Source organism: Podarcis tiliguerta (genome assembly GCF_965153285.1).
Source record: "Podarcis tiliguerta genome assembly, chromosome: 14".
Lineage (NCBI taxonomy): Eukaryota > Metazoa > Chordata > Lepidosauria > Squamata > Lacertidae > Podarcis > Podarcis tiliguerta.
In genome coordinates, this window is record NC_139547.1 from 45,373,305 (window position 1) to 45,391,462 (window position 18,158).

General features: G+C 44.4%; 2 protein-coding genes across 8 annotated transcripts in view; both read right to left on the minus strand.

The window, feature by feature from the left end:
* Positions 1–15,312, minus strand: part of CLEC16A (C-type lectin domain containing 16A) — a 92,484-nt gene extending 77,172 nt beyond the window's left edge. For all 6 annotated transcript variants that reach the window (XR_014504904.1, XR_014504905.1, XM_083413366.1 and 3 more), the window contains exons 1-5: positions 14,849–15,312; positions 7,091–7,219; positions 5,620–5,753; positions 4,411–4,559; positions 1,984–2,089 (exon numbers count right to left, since the gene is read on the minus strand). Coding sequence is in view for 4 of the 6 variants with exons in the window: in XM_083413366.1 (XP_083269492.1) it covers positions 1,984–2,089; positions 4,411–4,559; positions 5,620–5,753; positions 7,091–7,219; positions 14,849–14,928 (598 nt within the window). In the remaining 2 variants the exon portion in view is untranslated. The remainder of the gene's footprint in view (positions 1–1,983; positions 2,090–4,410; positions 4,560–5,619; positions 5,754–7,090; positions 7,220–14,848) is intronic.
* Positions 1–18,158, minus strand: part of CIITA (class II major histocompatibility complex transactivator) — a 1,021,617-nt gene that overhangs the window by 945,236 nt on the left and 58,223 nt on the right. The gene's annotated exons all lie outside the window — the stretch shown is intronic.

The following is an 18,158-nucleotide window of genomic DNA, read 5'->3' on the forward strand; positions in this document are numbered from 1 at the left end:
GCCCTGGGGATTATCGAACTGATTTTTGAATTTTATTGTTATTCGAGTTTTTATACTGTATTTTATGCGCTTTTTATAATTGTTTTAAAGTGTTTTAAATTTGTTGTTAGTCGCCCTGAGCCCGGTTTTTGAACCGGGAAGGGTGGGGTATAAATAATAATAATAATAATACTAATTATTATTATTATTATTATTATTATTATTATTACCTGCCAGTGCAGGCTCTAGTTCACAAAAGTGTGTGCCACAGTGGAAGGCATGAGCCTTTAAAGAAGGTGTGGGGAAACTTTTACTGCAGCCCAGGGGCCGCATTCCCTTCTAGGCAACCTTCCAGGGGCCACACGCCAAAGGCTGGAGTGTGCAGAGCAACAGATGTAAATTTTAACTTTGTACAGTGAGCTAGTTTCTATGCCAACACCCTCTCTATCCTCCATCCAGGTAAGCAAAAGGCATTAATGGAGTTCAAGGACACAATCCAGCTGAACAAAAGCACTCAAGGAGGTTGCAAAGCGAGGCTGGTGAGGAGAGAGGAGGCTATGGCTGGAGGGAGTCCAAAGGGCCAGACTGAGACGCTTGGGAGGGCCAAGTTTAAGGCTCTTAGAGGTGCCACCGAATCCTTTGCAGTTTCAGCTGCAAGGGATTAGCAGCAGCTCCCAGTCTGGAACTGTTCCACAGACGGCAAGCCCAAGAGGCTCTGTGGTTTAGACCACAGCACCACCCGCATCCCTGATACTCTGCTCTACAGTATTTAGGACATGTAATGCAAAGCCTCCCAGTGTCTTTATAGCTCTAACTTGATCCCACTATGCTGTTTCACTCAAACCGGTGGATAAAACGTTCCCCCGATTACAAAACCTGCCTTTTACTACACATCAGCTGTTCTTTTTTCCTTCCTCAAATATCTTCTCGTGAACTTGGGAACATGTGCTGTTTACATATATAGCGCATATGGGGCAACTGCAGCACTTCTAAGAAGGAATTTCTAGTGATGTTGACTGCTAGAGCTCAAACTAAAAATAGCCAGCTTAATTCTTGAAGAGTTTCCCGAAAGGTGGGGAAAGGGAAGACCTAGAGAAATGCAGGTGCAAGACCAGAAGAGATGCAGGATTGAAATCTCCAGAGAGGCTTGGAAATTATTTCACATTGTTCAAATGTTTATGCAGAAGCTGCAGAGATGCACCAATTTGCAGACTTAAATGTCAGTAAAATCGCTCTGTATTGCTGATGCAACAGCGTCAAAGAAAAAAAACAAACCCAGGATCTACTGAGGTATTTCGGACATTCAGGGTCTTAAATGTATCCTTCAGCATGTTAGCATTTTATTTTATTATTGGTATCCAAAGGTGAGAGGAAGTAGCTTGGGGGGCAGCCCTAAGTACTCCCCCTGCCCTTTTGTTTGATTCTTTGGAACTTGGTCGTGGGACCTCAATAGGCAAGTTAGCGCATTCAAAATTCATGTGTCCCTCTCAGATTCTAGCATCTTTTATGACTTTGCAAGGATAAACATGGCTCATATTTCCCGAGACAGGAAATATTTTGCTCAATTCTATTCTACGGCACACTGACATTTTCTTCACTGATGAACAAAGGAAGAGAGACACGCAACTTTCAAAGAGATTTTGATCATGCAACTTAACGTTCCCCATTTGCACAACGATTTGCACATTCTTCAGCATGTATCATGCATGCATGATCTTGCAAAGAATGACCTCTGGTGGCGCTTACAGTGTATTTCTCTTGCAGGCACAACTTCTATAGAACCCTTTAAATACTTTTCACTGAGACTATTCTGGAGAACTCTTCTTTTAGAGATGAAAGTTTTAAAAGTGGCAACACTCATAGTTTTGCTCTCTCTCTCTCGTTTAGTAAACCTGTCAAACTGTTAAGTCTTATTTTCACCTTTGCATTCAAGCCTCACTATTTACAAAAAAACTGTCACCCAAGTACTAGCTGTTCTAAGGCTACAGGTTTAGGAAAACCTACCTTTGTAGACGTTTAAAGTTATCGTTCTAACAGCAATCCTGACCATGCTTTCTGGGTGGTTGAAGAATTTAATGGCTTCAGTGTACAGGGCAAAATCATTTGTGTGCTGAAAGAGAAGACAGTTAAGTCCAAGGAATTAATTTGTTTTACGCATTTGTATCCTGTCCCTCAATACAAATGTAAATTGTTTTAAACTCTTTTCAACATTGTGTTTCGATGTTGCAACCTGCCCTGGGATCTTAGGGCAAAGGACGGGTCATAAATAATGATAATTTCCAGATTACCATATTTTTCCGTGTATAAGACGAGCTTTTTTGACCCAAAAATGAGGTTAAAAATTTAGGCTTGTCTTATATACGGGTAGTGTTGAGGGGGGACATCTTCCCCCCCCCCCCCAACAATCAAGTGGCCATTTGCCGCTTAAAAACTCAGGCTCACGTTTCGTTCTGGCGGGTGAGCGATTTTCGGCATTGGCCACTTAATTAAATTTTTTTTGGGGGGGGGGGGAAATCCTGAAAATCGCTCACCCGCCAGAACGTAGCACACAGCCACTTGCGCTGCAGCTGCCTGATCGCCTCCATTTATCATGCTGGCAGCAATCGGGGAGCTGATAGGTGGTTTCAGTGACGCAAGTGGAACCAAAAGGTTGTGGTGGGGAGAGATTGATTGACTGGTTCGCAGCGTCCCCTGACAGAGACCCCTGGTGATCTGAAGGCGCTCCCTGCGGAGAGGCGAAGGTTTGGGAGGAAGGCACAAGCCTGAATGGTACAGTGGCTATAAGCAGGGTCCTTTGTCCTGACCAGGACAGGCGGGGAGCTGTCACTTTAAGGAGGAGGGTACCTGGCTGTTTTGTGCTCTCTCTGCAGGCCTGATCAGCCGCCTCCCTTCGCCAGGATCCATCGGCTGGTTGGGCTGTCAGCCATGGGAAGCCAGTGCAGCCCCTCCGTGGCCATGCTCTGGCTAGAACGGCCATGTGCTCTGCCCCGGCGGACTGCTGCAGGTCCTCCCAAAAAGCTCAACCCCCCTATTTTCTAAATTTTGAGGCCCCCAAAATAGGGGGGCATCTTATACAAGGGGACATCTTAAAGACGGAAAAATACGGTAGCTAACATAATAAAATAAGGTGCAAATGATGAACAATAAGTGATAACAGCAACATAATGAACAATAAATGATAACAGCAACATGATGAACAATAAATGATAACAGCAACATGATGAACAATAAATGGTAACAGCAACACTCAGGAGCGCAAGACATTGAGCAGCTTTTTTTAAAAAAACCAGAAAGTGAAAAATCAATTATTTTTATCATACAAAAATACAGCCCTTCCTCTCTAGCCCCTCAACAAAACTCATGTATGGTCCCAACCATTTGGGCTTCAAAGCACAGCACCACCTGATGTGTAACTGTGATGATCAGGTGACTTGACAGGTGGGAAACTCTGCTCACCCGTGCAAGTTTGGTCCAACAAGGGACAGGGCAATAATTATCTAGCCCACTGGCCAGAGAAGATTCCCCATGCCTGCAATAAAGACAGGCTTGAATTTTATATCTGCTGAGTGAAAGCAGCTGTAGCTAATGATCAACATGTTGCCTCTTCCACAGAAAAACAAACAAATAACTATGTTAAGATGGAGACATTTAATCTAATGCCAAGTCAGACTGCTTAGGCTCTGGTGCCCTCTGCTGGTAAGAAGCAGATAAAGGACAAAGAAAAGCAGGGGGGAAATTCATTCCACGGCAACACTGCCGCAGAAGTGTCTCGTGGGAAGGATCTTTGCTCGAGTCCAAGGAGATAGCTCCTAATGTCCTGTCTGTTGGGCAGTAGTACTGGGTTTAAATACCATTAACAGTAGAGGGCTAGATCAGGACTGGGGAAACCTGTAGACGTCCAAAAGTTATTGGATTTCAAATTCCATCAGGCCCAACCAGCAATGCCAATGGCCAGAGATAATACGAGTTGGAACACAGCAACATCTGGGGGGACCAAAGATTCTCAGCCCTAGATTAGACTGACCTTGACTAGCTAAGCTGCAGTTAATTTAAATCTGCCTATGTTTTTCCGAGTGAAGTATAGCTAAGTCACATACTCATGTTCTATTTTGTGTTGCCATATAAATATTTTCATATATTGCTCCCTATTTCTCCCTTCCCCAAGAATCATTCAGGTATAATGTGCTGGTGATTTCTCTTTGTTGCTACTACACTTACATCTTTCACAAAGTGAAAAGCATTCATGAGTATTTTGCAGGGGTATTTAAATTAAAGCCTTCTAAACAGATCTTAGCTTCTTGACTCCTGCCTGGTCACCACCCTCTTGGCTGCAGGGCCAATTTAAGAACCTCATTTTCACCACCCACATTTCATAGATCCACTGCAGCCGCAACTTTTTGTTTTCAAGTTGAAAGGGGTTCCTTTGCCTACCTCATTGTAAAAGAAATGAACCGTGTGGTTGTTGAGCTTCAGAGAAAGCGTTTTCAGGAACGAAATGTAGTATGCCATAATCTCTTCATCCGAGAAGTCAAATTTGTGCACAATGATAGAATTTACGTAGTTGTTGGAAAGCAAATAGTCTGGGAAGGGGATGAGAGAACAAATTCTTAATCAGTACAAATGTTATAAATTACACAAAAATGAAGAGATTCACACAAATTGTTCTATTAAGCAATGTTTCCTAAAATTATTCCAGCATCCAATTAGAACAGCCTCTGCCAACCTGGTGCCCTCAAGATGCTCAGCCCCAGTCAATATAGCCATGTGGTCCGTGGTGGATGGAAGCTACAATTCAGAAACATCTGGAGGGCACCAACTTCAGAAAGGCTGGATTAAAGAGAAGCCAGACAACACACAATGGGAACAATAAAAAAAATCAATCTGCTAGAAGCACATTCAAAAGTCTGCGCATGAGTTTTTGATGCCATCTTGTTTCTTCATCCCCCTCTGGTTTTAGATAAGAGACTTCAACCTAGCAGCAGATCCCTTTTAAAGTGAAGACATAGCAAAGAATATGCCTCAACTCCCTAATAGCATACTTTTCTCCAATGTAAGGAGCAGCCTTTGTTGCATACACCAACTTTTAAATGCTTCTATCACACGACTCCTTCCCAGTTCCATGTGTCTCTATTCCATTTCCCAGCCTACCTCCTCAGAATGAAGGCTTCCTATTTATGGCTCTAAACAGACAGGTGGCTATTTATTTATTTGGACCACAGGAACCTAGAAGGTCTATGAAAACCAAGTTATCTTTTTCAGATTTAGAATGGGTAGGAAGGAGGTGAAATGTGTGGCCCAATAAACTGTCAGGGAGAGCAATTTAATAATATTAAGTCAGCCAGAGCCATTTCTATAGGATTACGGCTATGGATTGCTCCATGCCTTGGTTGCCGTCCCTATCTCAACCAATAGGGCCCTAATTTGTAGCCCAGCTAACAGACAACAACCATCCAGTGCAAGTTGCAAACTCATAATCTTCAGAACAGCAAAGTAGCTCCTCCCAGTTCCTGACCTGGGAAAATGGACCCTTAGCCCTCTTCTCACATCCCACTTGAGAAAGGCAGGCAGCAAAGGTTTAGTACTGCAAAGCCAAAACTACGCTTATTTTGTTAAAGGCAACATGGAGGCCTGCATACTTACAGAGAGACGTTTCATGACTAATGTTCTCGAAAAGGATGTTCAAGGTCTGCAGGAGCTGCACACACACGTAACGGCCAGACTTCTGACGCAGAATGTTCAGAAAGAACACAAACACGTTCTTCTCCAAGAAAAAACTAGAACAACATTGAAATTTGTTACTGATTTGTTTGCTTGTTACATGAAGGAAATCAATCAATCCTTAAAAGGATTATTGCAAAACATTTCAGCTGCAGTTACTAGGGAGCAAGTCCTGTTTAAGAATGTGGGACCATTGCTGGTGTTGAACCATGGCCATTGGGTTAAGGCACTTTTTTCCCCATGTAATTTTTTTTTAAAGGGAAAAATAAGTAAAGATTTAAAAATAGGTTTTATGTTATATTATGGGCTGGAAACTGGAGGCCAGCGAGTCATCACAGGCACAGGGAATTGGTCTTTGGCTCCAGGAGATGCCATTTGGTACAATTGACTGGTAAATGTCAAGCCTCGCTTCTGAAATGCTTAGCTGTCTGTAAAACAGGCAAAGGTACACCATCTGAATGGAGCAAAAGTTTTACTACTTTGAGGTAAGGATGAGTTTGGGGCAATGCTGAAGAGTTGTATAGCACACAAAAACAGATGCAAAACATAGAGCAGAACCACCAGAAAGCAGCAGAGCCTACTAAGGCCTGGTTTGCATGCCACACTAAACTATCATTTAAAGTAAATTGTGGTTTAACACAAATGAGCAGCATGCTAGTGAACGCTGCTCAGTAGTGCAATTTGCTCCTGCCTTTGCCACAATGGAGTAAAACAAAAGGCTTAGCGTTTCATGTGAACCAGCAATTGTGTTTTTTCTCCAAATGCACTACTGTTGGAAGCCAAGGTTTGTTCAACACAATCAGCCCATTCTCTGGTTTGTTCCTCCCAGTGTGGCAAGCCCATGAATGGAAGAGGGGAAAATAGGGCAATATTAAGCAGTGTGCATAAACATAGTGAAAATTCCTAGTAAACCATAGTTTAAATTTAAACTATGATTTAACACTGCGTGTGAACCAGGCCAATATTTACTATAAGTCCACCGCAGCTTAGAAAATGTATGAGGTACCAGTGAGAAACTACTTTTTTGTGAGCCATCTGAGGCTGCAGCTCACTAAACCACAGTGGGACTTCTTAAACCAGACATTGAGAACCTGCAGCCATGCTGGCAGGAGCTACTGAGAGCTGGAGGTCATCAACATCTGAAGGGCCATAGGTTCCCCCACCCATATAGAAGTAAACACAGCATTGGGCTGCACATCACTCATTTAAATCAAGCTACGATGGTTGCAGTCCAACATAGGCTTACTTGTGATTTAGCACCACTGACTTTCTGAGTATGCATAGCTAGGATTTACACCCTTATTTTACTTCTTCCCTTGCATCAGTGGCGTATCAGCTTATATTTCATACTGCTATATTCTGTATTCAAAAGCAAACACTTAAAAGCTCTTACTCAAACACTGAACTGTCATTTTGGTCTCCCCATATTAGGATCTCAGTTATAGATCGAATAGTCTCCACCAACAGGTTGCGGTTGTGTTCAGTCACAGTGGTATTTTTGGTCAGAACATGATACATATACCTGAAAGACAAGCAAACAAGAAAAAAGATATGACAACACTGATTGCAACAAGCGTGTTGATGTGCGGCCATTTGAAATGGCTCTGCTACTTTACTTGCAAATGAACAAAGGCACTCCCTGTGCTGTTGGGACTTCAATTTGCATCTGGCCATGCTGGCTGGGCTTGATGAGAGATGTAGTTCAGCAACATCCAGAGGGCTGAAGGTTCTCCGCCCCTGTTTATGAAACACTATTTTGCAAAAACAACTGCACCTCCTGTTTTAAGGTGGCTTCCAGGTGGAAAGAGCAGCCCACTTCCAGCAAATAAAAATTAACAATAACTGATACATCAGCTATTAAACTACACCAAATATGGTACAAACATTCTACTTTTAGGGAGCGTGTCCCATACATACTTGTCTGCCAAAGAATTCTTTGCACTTTCAAAGCCTGCTGCTCACAGCAACAGGTCCCATATAATGGACCACAGCGACCACAGTATGGTTTTCCAATCACAATTCAGATGTTGATTGTGCCCTAAAGACTCAAGAAATCTGTACTCCATGCTTTGGCAAATCTATTCCAGGCAAAAAAGTGTTATTTAGGAGGATGACTACACAGCATGCTGATCTTTTTAATTTAGAAAATCAGTTCCAGTATTTCATATGACAAATTAAGAGAACTGCACCAGATGATTCTACTTAACCAGATTTAACCACACCTCCTGCAGCACTAACCATGACACTATTTTTAGCCCTTTTCATTTCTGTGGAACTTCTAATCCACTATTACAAAGATGCAGACTACATTTCTTACACAAGCTCCAAGCTTCCATTGCTAAGACACTGAACAAAATCATAAATTAGATTTCTCCAAAGCCTTAGTAAAACCTAGGTATGTAGATTATGACAGTTAAGGAGTTAACACAATAATTGTTATGCTAGATGAGGCCAAGGATGTACCTGGCTCAGTATTTTGTTTCTATAGTGGCTAGGCAGATGCTTCTGGGAAGCTTGTAAGCAAGACATGGCTTTTCCCCTTTGTTTGTCCTCAGCATCTGAGATGCAAAGTATACAGCCTCTGAACATGGAAAGTTCCACTCAGCTATCATGACAAATCTGTCCAGTCCTTTTCAAAGCTTTCAAAGTTGGTAGCCATCCCTACATCTCAAACACAGTGGGCGCTCATTCTCTCTTGTGTGAAGTGCTTCCAATTGTCCATTGTCTACGAACAGTTCAATATTTTTTTTAGGCTGCTTCAATACACTGGTGCAGCCAGCCATGGCTATCTGGGAACCAGTCAGTCGACTCTGATGAATCAAGGAGCACCTTAAACAAACAACTGCACTAGGTGTTATTTAAAATGCTTGTGGAATGCTCTGAAGAACTTCTCCTGCATCAAGATAATATGAGGCTGCAATCCCCAGACATATTTTCTTAGTGGTAAACCCCAGTGAATCAATGCCCACGTAAAGGAGACTAACAAGATTGCGAGGCAAGTCATTCACCCTCACTAATGCCTTAGAAAAGGGCTATGGGTTGGGGCTCTTTTTTCACAGAGAAGGAAAACTGAGGCCAAGAGTCAGCAGTGTGCCCAGCACAATTTTTGACAGAACTGTTTTCTGAATCTTGCCTAGAAAGAAATAGCTCATAGCCTCACATGCCCAAACTCTGCACCCACATCATCAATCCACATGTGCACACCCTCCTTATTTTCACCCTACAGGACTCTCAGTGGCTTTTCAGCCTTCTACAACACTCACAATCAAGTATGAGTCTCACCATGCCAGGTGACTAAACTCTACAGTTCTAAACAAAGACAAAACAAAAACAAATATTCTATGCTGAACACTACATTCAACCCATGCAAAACAGAACCCTCATGATCACAGATGGTCAAATCCTGAATATATCTTTTCCTCCTGAGTGCACACCGGACCACACCACATACACAAGGCACCAATCTCCTTATCCCCACTGGACCGAACCTGGAAATCCACACACAGATTTCATGCAGATGACAATTCAGCAAGGCTGCTTTCAGATAGGTTCTAAGGCCTATCAAGATGGAATTGGTTTCAAAAATCGGCATGTCAAAAGAGAGAGGAGCTCAAAAGTAAACACTTCATCATCTTTCATCATCTGTCTCTGCTTTGGAATCCAGTAGTGTGACTGACACCACCTTGATTCCCAGAACCTGGAGGGGAATCCATTTGTGTTTCTGATTGGTCGCACTACAGGCTAAGGCAGGCACCAAAACAACTAAATAATTTCAAGTTGCTTCTGTTTTGTCAGCTGCTTTTTTCAAAAAACAAACAGGCTATTATATGTAATATACTCTGTGTGTGTGTGTGTGTGTGTGTACACACACAATCAGAAGTACGCCTACCACCTTCATGATACAGCTTTTGGGAAATGCTGAAGAAGCACCTCTTTACCTTGGCTTCTGACATTCGAGATGCATATTTTTAGGGCCCACTTTATTTCTGTGGTTGCAAGTTGTTTTAAACTGCTTTTAATATTGTGTTTTAATAGTTGCAACCTGCCCTGGGACCTTAAGGTGAAGGGAAGGTAATAAATTAATAATAATAATATGAAGTATTTATGTAGAGTGAAAGAGAGAGTTTGTCTGTGCGCACACACACACTTGCCTATCAATATAAAAACAGTCCAGGAGAATGCACACATCTATGTATGTGTGCCCATAATTGCACACACCATTCCTTGGTTTGCGGTTGTTATTCCTGGTAGGGTTTTACCAGATTGACATATTGCTATTTTTGTCTTAATCTAATTTTGTAAGCTGCCTATTATGGGGTGTTTTTTTAATTCTAGGGGGGGGGGGATCTTTTAAATACAAATGAACATACAAAGTATCAACATATTGCCTACATATCACAGAGTGTGTAAATAAACAACCAGCAAGGCGAGAGACTTAACATTGTTTCGTTAGATGTATGTATTACGCCAACACCCACCACAAATAAAAGGAAACAAACATCAGAACAAGCCTGTCACGTGCACAAGGTCATCATGAAGTGTGCACATACACACTCCTCTGTCTCACATGCAACATTATAATTACATTTAATGAAACATGCATCCTTGTCTCTATTTCCCGTCTCCTCCCTCTTCCTTGTGTCAAATTTTAAACTGCAAGGTTCTCACGGCACTGGCTTGTTATTTGGTACTGAAGTAGAACCCTTAACATTTCTCAATTTACCCTTGCCTCCACCTCCATCCCTGAAGACTCATCTCCCCTATAGCTGTTTTTAGGTCAGTGAGATGCCCTCTCCTACTTTGTAAAGTGCTGTGAAAAGTGGATGGTAGAGTCAACCCATTGAAGTTAACAGGCCTAATCAACTTAGGTCCATTAATTTCAGTGGGTCTGCTCTCTGCTCTGCTCTGCTCTGAGTAGGACTTAGCTGGATGCAATACAATTGTGTTCATTACATTACATTCCTATCCCAGCTTTCCTCCCAGGATCTGAAGACTGGATATATAGCTGGATCCTCTCCCTTTTTTCCCCTTGCGACAACCCTGCGAGGTAGGTTAAGCTGAGTAAGAGTGACTGGATGAAGGTCACCAAGTGAGGTTCGTGACTGAATGGGGATTTGAACCACAGTCTCCCCAACACTTTAACCACTACACATGTGTGTATGTGTATATATACATACAGTGGTGCCTCGCAAGATGAAAAGAATCCGTTCCGCGAGTCTCTTCGTCTAGCGTTTTTTTCGTCTTGCGAAGCAACCCTATTAGCAGCTTAGCGGATTAGCGCTATTAGCGGTTTAGCGGCTATTAAAGGCTTAAGGGATTAGAGGATTAGCTGCTAAAAGGCTATTAGCAGCTTAGTGCCTTAGAAAAAGGGGGTGGGGAGTGAAAAAAAATCGCAAGAATCGCAAGACATTTTCGTCTTGCGAAGCAAGCCCATAGAGAAATTCGTCCTGCGAAGCGCATTGAAAAACGGAAAACCCTTTCGTCTAGCGGGTTTTCCGTCTTGCGAGGCATTCGTCTTGCGGGGTACCACTGTATATACAAACATGCAAACATATGTGTACATGCATGCACGCACACATATACACGCACAATATGTGTTGCGTTCTCAACACAAAACAGTAAACTGTATTCTACTTTCCTTATTCAAAAAAAGTTACATACTAGAATCCAATGGGGGACATTCAGTGAAGCTAAACATTGGAAGATTTAGGGCAGACAAAAGTTAGTTCTTCCTCACATGGTACATAAACTATGGAATTCTCTCCCACAAGATATGCTGATGGATACCAACTTAGATGGCTTAAAAGAGGATTAGAGAAGGCTATCAGTCATGATAGACACATAATCCCTCCTGTATCAGAGCTGGTGCACCTCTCCATGTTAGACACGTTTTGCGACTGACGCAGGTCCAATTGTGACCCTGTGGAGATCTCTGGACACCAGGTTGGTGACTGACCTCTCCATCTGGCTGGCCTTCCAGCTTTCTAAAGCAGGTAATCAGAAGAGCTTATTTATTGCATTTAGATCCCACCTTTTCCTTTCATCCCCCTCCTCAGTTAATCCCTACAACGACCCTGTCAGGTAGGTTAAGAGGCTGTGACTGACTCCAAGGTCACCCAGGTCATGACTGGGTAAGGATTTGAGCCTTGATCTCCCAAGTCCTACTCTAACACCACATCGCTGGCTTCCTAGAGTACTTCTGCTATGTGGCAGCTCTGTAAATTAAATAGGTAAATAAATATGAGGAAAGCAAAATGTTACTTAGAGAAGGATCTGAAATATTTTTCAGGTTCTACTTGTGGGTTTCCCACAGGCCACTGTGAGAACAGGACGCTGGACGAGATGGGCCACTGATCTGATGGGCACCTTTCCTTTAACATCATTCATATTATTATTGCCTCTGCAGAATACAGTACTGGCAATTGGACTGGCAACCTGTGCTGTGTTTAGTTGAATTGGCTGCTGGCGTTTTAATTTGCAACTGGCTATGATGAACTTTATGGCTAGATCTTGCCTATTGCTGGGTTGGTTTTATTGATTTATGGTTTTATTGAGCTGTTGCATGGTTTCCTTTTAATTTGGCCTCCTTTACTGTGTACATCATCAAGAGAATTTGATTTTTAATCAGGCACCTCATAAACTTAATACAAATCATGTCACTCCAGTCAGTCCATCCAACCATAAGAACATAAGAAGAGCCCGCTGGATCAGGCCAAAAGTGCATCTAGTTCAGAACTCTGCTCTCACAGTGGCCAACCAGATGCCCCTGGGAAGATAGCAGGAAGAACCTGAACACAACAGCGCTCTCTATATCTTCCCAGCAAGTGGCATTAAGGACTCGTCCATACCTTGGTTTAATGTAGATTGTGCCTCCTTTAATTCTCACCCACCCCATCCATGAGGCTTTCTCCTCCAACAACGGCTGTCCCATACTTTCTCTTCCCAAAATCTGGAGATTCTCTATGCAGTTGATGCAGCTCTTCTATTTGGATTAACAAAACATAGGGCAATCTCCAGATTTAGGGAGCAGAAATCGCCTCATGCACAAGGCGGAATTAAAGGAGGCACTTAGGGGTCTACAATGTGCATTAAGCTGAGGTATGGATGGGCCATGAGGGCAGGCAGATTGATCACCTTGTCCACCATGAATTTGGTTAATCCTCTTTCAAAGCGTTCTAAGTTGGTGACTGCCACTGTCTCCTGTGGAAATGGGTTCCATAGTTAAACTATGTGCTATGTGAAGAAGTCCTTTTTTTATCTGCCTTGAACCTTCCATCATTCAGCTCCGATGGATTTCCACAAGTTATAATGTGACCGGAGATTGAGAAAAACTGTTCTCTAGCCACTATCTCCATGCCATGCATGATTTATACACCATCATCATATAGCCCTTCCTTAATCACTTTCCTCCAAGGTAAAAAAAGGAGCCCCCAATACAACTTTTTTCCTTCAGCAGGCCTCTTCTACACCCATGGATGGTTGTAGCTAGAGCTCACCCACTCAGTAATGAAGCTCAAGAGTGAGACCTCAGCCTAACATACCTCACAAGCTTGTTGTTGTGAGGATAAAGAGGGGAGAAAAGACCCTATGTACTCCACCTTCAGCTCCTTGGAGAAAAAGGTGGGAATAATGCAATACATATTTACCTATATTAAACATAACACATACAGGATATACTAGCATTGACACATATTTATGTACATGCTATCTGAATGGATTCATTATCTGATATTTTTAAAATCTTTTATATCTAATTTTGTATCCATAGAAGCCAAATGAATGCTTTAAATCCTATTTGTATTCTAGAGGTTTATCTTTGCCTTATTGGACCAATGGTGCTTTTACATGTAAGAATTAGTGTTGATATTGTTAATGGTCACTGGCTACAAATACTAATAAAACGTGAGTACATACACATTGCACATTACTCTCCCTCGTTACTTCCTCAAGGGTCTTTTCTCTCTCTCTCTCTCTTAAAGCCTCTCTCTCACATACAAAAATATTTATATGGAAAGATATGTTATATAAAGATACAAGCCCACTGGGTGCGACCTTGGGGGCCAGTCACCACATACACCACCTTGAGGTCATTGGGAGAAATGGGATATTAAATGCAATAAGCAAACAAATATATAAACATGGACACAGGTCCTGCCCTCTGAAAACAATGTGCTGTCAGAGAATTGCTCCTCAGGTGAGCGTTTGCATAACTGATTCCTATGTGGAAATTTCCAACAAGTTCCCAACCAACACAACCTTGACTTCAAAAGGATCAGGGTTTGTGAAACCTCAGAAGAAGAAGAAGAAAAGCAGGCAAGTGGAAAAAAACGCTCCCCCCACTTGTCTGATCTCCCTCCCTGGCCAACCAGCTGCCAGAAACGCGAATGCAAAACAGCGAAGTTCACTTATAAGGCTGCTCATGGAATCGCAGAATCCTGGAGTGGGAAGGGGACCCTCCGGGGGTCATCTCACTGTATAATCTGTGTAATCTCACTGTATACAAGTTGTACAAGTGACAATATTTCAATTTCAATCTAGCCCACCTCACCCCCCGCATTGCAGGAACCTTGCTTGTGCACACCATCAGCGCTGGATTTACATACAGTATAAGCTAAACAAGCTATAGCTTAGGGCCCCATTCTCTTGGGGCCCTCGAAAAAAATTTAAAGGGGGAAAAACTGGATGTACATTTCCAAACTATAAGTTAAAAAGCAAATAAAATAAAATCTACATACAGCAACAGTGTTGTGTAGGCTCCTATTTGTTATGTGCAAATGGCTTTAGATACCTATTAGGTCTGTAAACTACCATATAGCATATATTCAACACAAAAAACAGCGGCAATTTGTTGTTGACAAAGGACAGCTGGACATATAAAGGGCCCCATTGCCTTCAGTCGCTTAGGGCCTCATCAAACCTAAATCCGGCCCTGCACACAGTCCGGATATCTGAATTCTGGGAACTCCTGGGGTTCGTAGAAGTGAGGACCTTTTGGGGAGGGGGCGTATAGCGGGTCCCGCGTGAGAGGAGCCCCAGAGGCAGTTGGGAGGCGAGTGGGGGAGGGGCGTCCACCTGAGCCCACCTGCCTCGAGGCCCCTCCCCCCTCCGGCATATGATTCCCTCACAGCCTTCTCCCGCCCCGAACACTCACTTGAGGTGGTCGAGCGAGTGGATGTTCCGCGAGGCCTTGCCGTGCCCGCCGCCTCCCCAGCTGCGCGACCGCCCGAACATCCTGAGGGGAGAAAAACGGACGGAGGGAGGGAGGGCCGCGCTCGGACACTCTCTCTCGCTCTCAGCTCGCTGTCTCTCGCTCGCTACCGCCTCACGGCCTCGGCTGCCGCCGCCGCCGCCGCCTCGTCCTCCTTCTCGGCTGCCGCCATCCTCTTCCTCCTCTTCCTCTCAGGCGGAAGGAGACCCAGCGCACTCCCCGCCCCCACGCCCGCGCGCGCACCCTCGGACATTCCGCCCCGGCGGAGGCGACGGCACAGACCCTGCAGCGGAGCCGCGGCGCGGGGCACGCCGGGAAAAGTAGTTTTCCTCGGCCCGCAGCTACTCTCGCCAAGGCATACGTAGAAGTAGAGCCAGGGGACTGCGAGTCCCAGCGTGCCCCGCGCGGAGGTGGGAGGTGGGAACCCGGAAGTGGGAGGGGCGAGGAAGGATGCGATCCCGGCGCAGGGCAGGGGGCGGGTCTTTGTGACCTGCGCGAGGGGCGGGGCCTTCAAGGCAGGTGAGGGAGGGGCGGAGGACTGTTCTTCCCCCATAGGAAATGAATCGTTAGCGGTGCGGTTCTTTGGAAATAATTCGGAATTAATTCGGAAAGCAATGCAGTGGTTTTGTTTGGAATGATTCGCAATTGGTAGTGCAAGAATAACCTTATTTGCTGTGATTTGGAGGGAGACGCTTAATCGTTGGGCAAAATATTCCTGCATCGCAAGGACTAGACCAGGCATAGGCAAACTCGGCCTCCAGATGTTTTGGGACTACAATTCCCATCATCCCTGACCACTGGTCCTGTTAGCTAGGGATGATGGGAATTGTAGTCCCAAAACATCTGGAGGGCCGAGTTTGCCTATGCCTGGACTAGATGACCCTGGGGTCCCTTTCAGCTCCATGACTCTATGACATAAATGCCGGTTCGTAATCAATTGTTAGTGGGGTGGTTTTTGTTGTTATTTTATTTGCAATTACAGTGGTACCTCGGGTTAAGCACTTAATTCGTTCTGGAGGTCTGTTCTTAACCTGAAACCGTTCTTAACCTGAAGCACCACTTTAGCTAATGGGGCCTCCTGCTGCTGCTGCGTCGCCACTGCACGATTTCTGTTCTTATCCTGAAGCAAAGTTCTTAACCCAAGGTACTATTTCTGGGTTAGCGGAGTCTGTAACCTGAAGCGTATGTAACCTGAAGTGTATGTAACCCAAGGTATCACTGTATTCTTTATTTGGGCACCACCTTGAGGGGTCGGCATCTGTCTCGTGAGCCCCTGGGGGTGAAGTCAAACTGCTGCATTAGTAGTGGCCTCCCTGGGGTACATGCCCTGGGCAGAGTGTGCATGGAGGTCCTGGGCTCCCCAGACGACAAAGCCTCCCCTCTCCGTCCACAGGAAAGCAAAGCAAGACGTTTGGCACCAGTTTGGCTGCAGGAATTGCTGGAAGGAGACGCACAGCCTTTTCTTCTCCTGTCCCGTGAGACAGCAGAGGTATAGGATCAGAGTTGTCCTTCTCCTATATGAGTTGCCTTCCCAGGTCAACAAGCTGAGGAGATTTCACCCCTCCCATATCCAAGAATCTCCTGAGGAGTCTGCTGATTCTGCAGAGAGGAGGAGGCGTGTTCTGCTCTCTACTTATTCTGCTCCAGCACCACATCAAAGGGTCAGTGAGTCAGTGAGTGGGTCAGTCAGTGTGTCGGAGAGAGAGAGACTGAGTGTTAGAGATTGTGTGTTTAGATAAGGTTGCTGCTAAGAGCAGCTGCAGACACTCAGTGCCGTTTAGCATTCATTTATGCTTAGGCTCATTTAGCTCTGTATATAGTTGTATAATAGTTGTAGATAGAATAAAGAAGATATTCTACAGAGCTGCTCTCCGAGTCTTTTATGCTCTGCTAGACTCTGCTATACTCTGCTGTGCGACGACTGTCTTCTTGTTGGAGTGAATCCGGTGCTCACAACTCTAAGCTGTGAGTCCACAGCACTTTGACCTGTTCCTGTGCAGAAGGTGGTCTCTGGAAGTGCTACCCAGCTCGCCTAGCCCAGTCGGGCTGAAGTGGATGAGTCCAGTTAGTGGCACTGGCTCAGGGGCGATGCTGACACAAGCCCCATCTGCCCCACACTTCCTTCTACAGCAGAAGGTTTGTGTGCAAAATGCACATATTAGCCATTACAGTTCCTTTTTAAAGAAAGGGGGTGAATTGACACTCTTTTCCTTTTCCTGACCCTGCTCCAGGACTTTTAAATCAGGAAGGGTTTATTGATTGATTTAACAAAACTTATATATCGTTTGATTTTAAGAAACCCTCCAAGTGGTTTGCAGAAGATGGTTGATGTGCACACACAATACATTTAAAGCACACTGGATCCCCACACAAAAAATTAAAATAAAATCCCTGTGGTTTGTGAAGGGTCCTGGGCCTTGTAGCTACGTGAGGGATAAACTACAGTTCCCAGGATTTTTGAGGGGGACTATATATAATTTGCATTCCACCTTTTGCCTCCAAGGAGCTCAAGACAGCACACATGGTTCTCCCCCATCCTTCTCATTTAATCCCCACAACAATCTTGCAATGTAGGTTCGACTGAGAGAGACAGCTGGAGACCCCATTCACCTTCCCAGATGTTGCTGGACTCAAACTCCCATCAGCACAGCCACGCCTGAATAACTCAGCCCATAGAGCATGAGACTCTTAATCTCTCAGGGTTGTGGGTTCAAGCCCCATTGGGAGGAAAATTCCTGCTTTTTAGGAGATCGGACAAGATGACCCTTCAGGTCCATTCCAACTTTGTGATTCTTTGATTATTGTGAAATTTGTTGGAGGCTGATGGGAGCTGAAGTCTAGCAACCCCTGGGAAGGATAGCAGGAGGCCTTCAGCTCTGCTTTAAATCTTCAACAGCAGCCTGTCACAGAAACCTTAGAAACAGGGAAGGACTTTGCTGCCTTAATAACTACTCTTAACAGTGTGGTTTAGTGGTTAGAGTGTCCGACTAGGTTCTGGGAGGTAAAGGTAAAGGGACCCCTGACCATTAGGTCCAGTCGTGACCGACTCTGGGGTTGCGGCGCTCATCTCGCTTTATTGGCCGAGGGAGCCGGCGTACAGCTTCTGGGTTATGTGGCCAGCATGACTAAGCTGCTTCTGGCGAACCAGAGCAGTGCACAGAAACACCATTTACCTTCCTGCCAGAGTGGTACCTATTTATCTACTTGCACTTGCTTTCAAACTGCTAGGTGGGCAGGAGCAGGGACCGAGCAA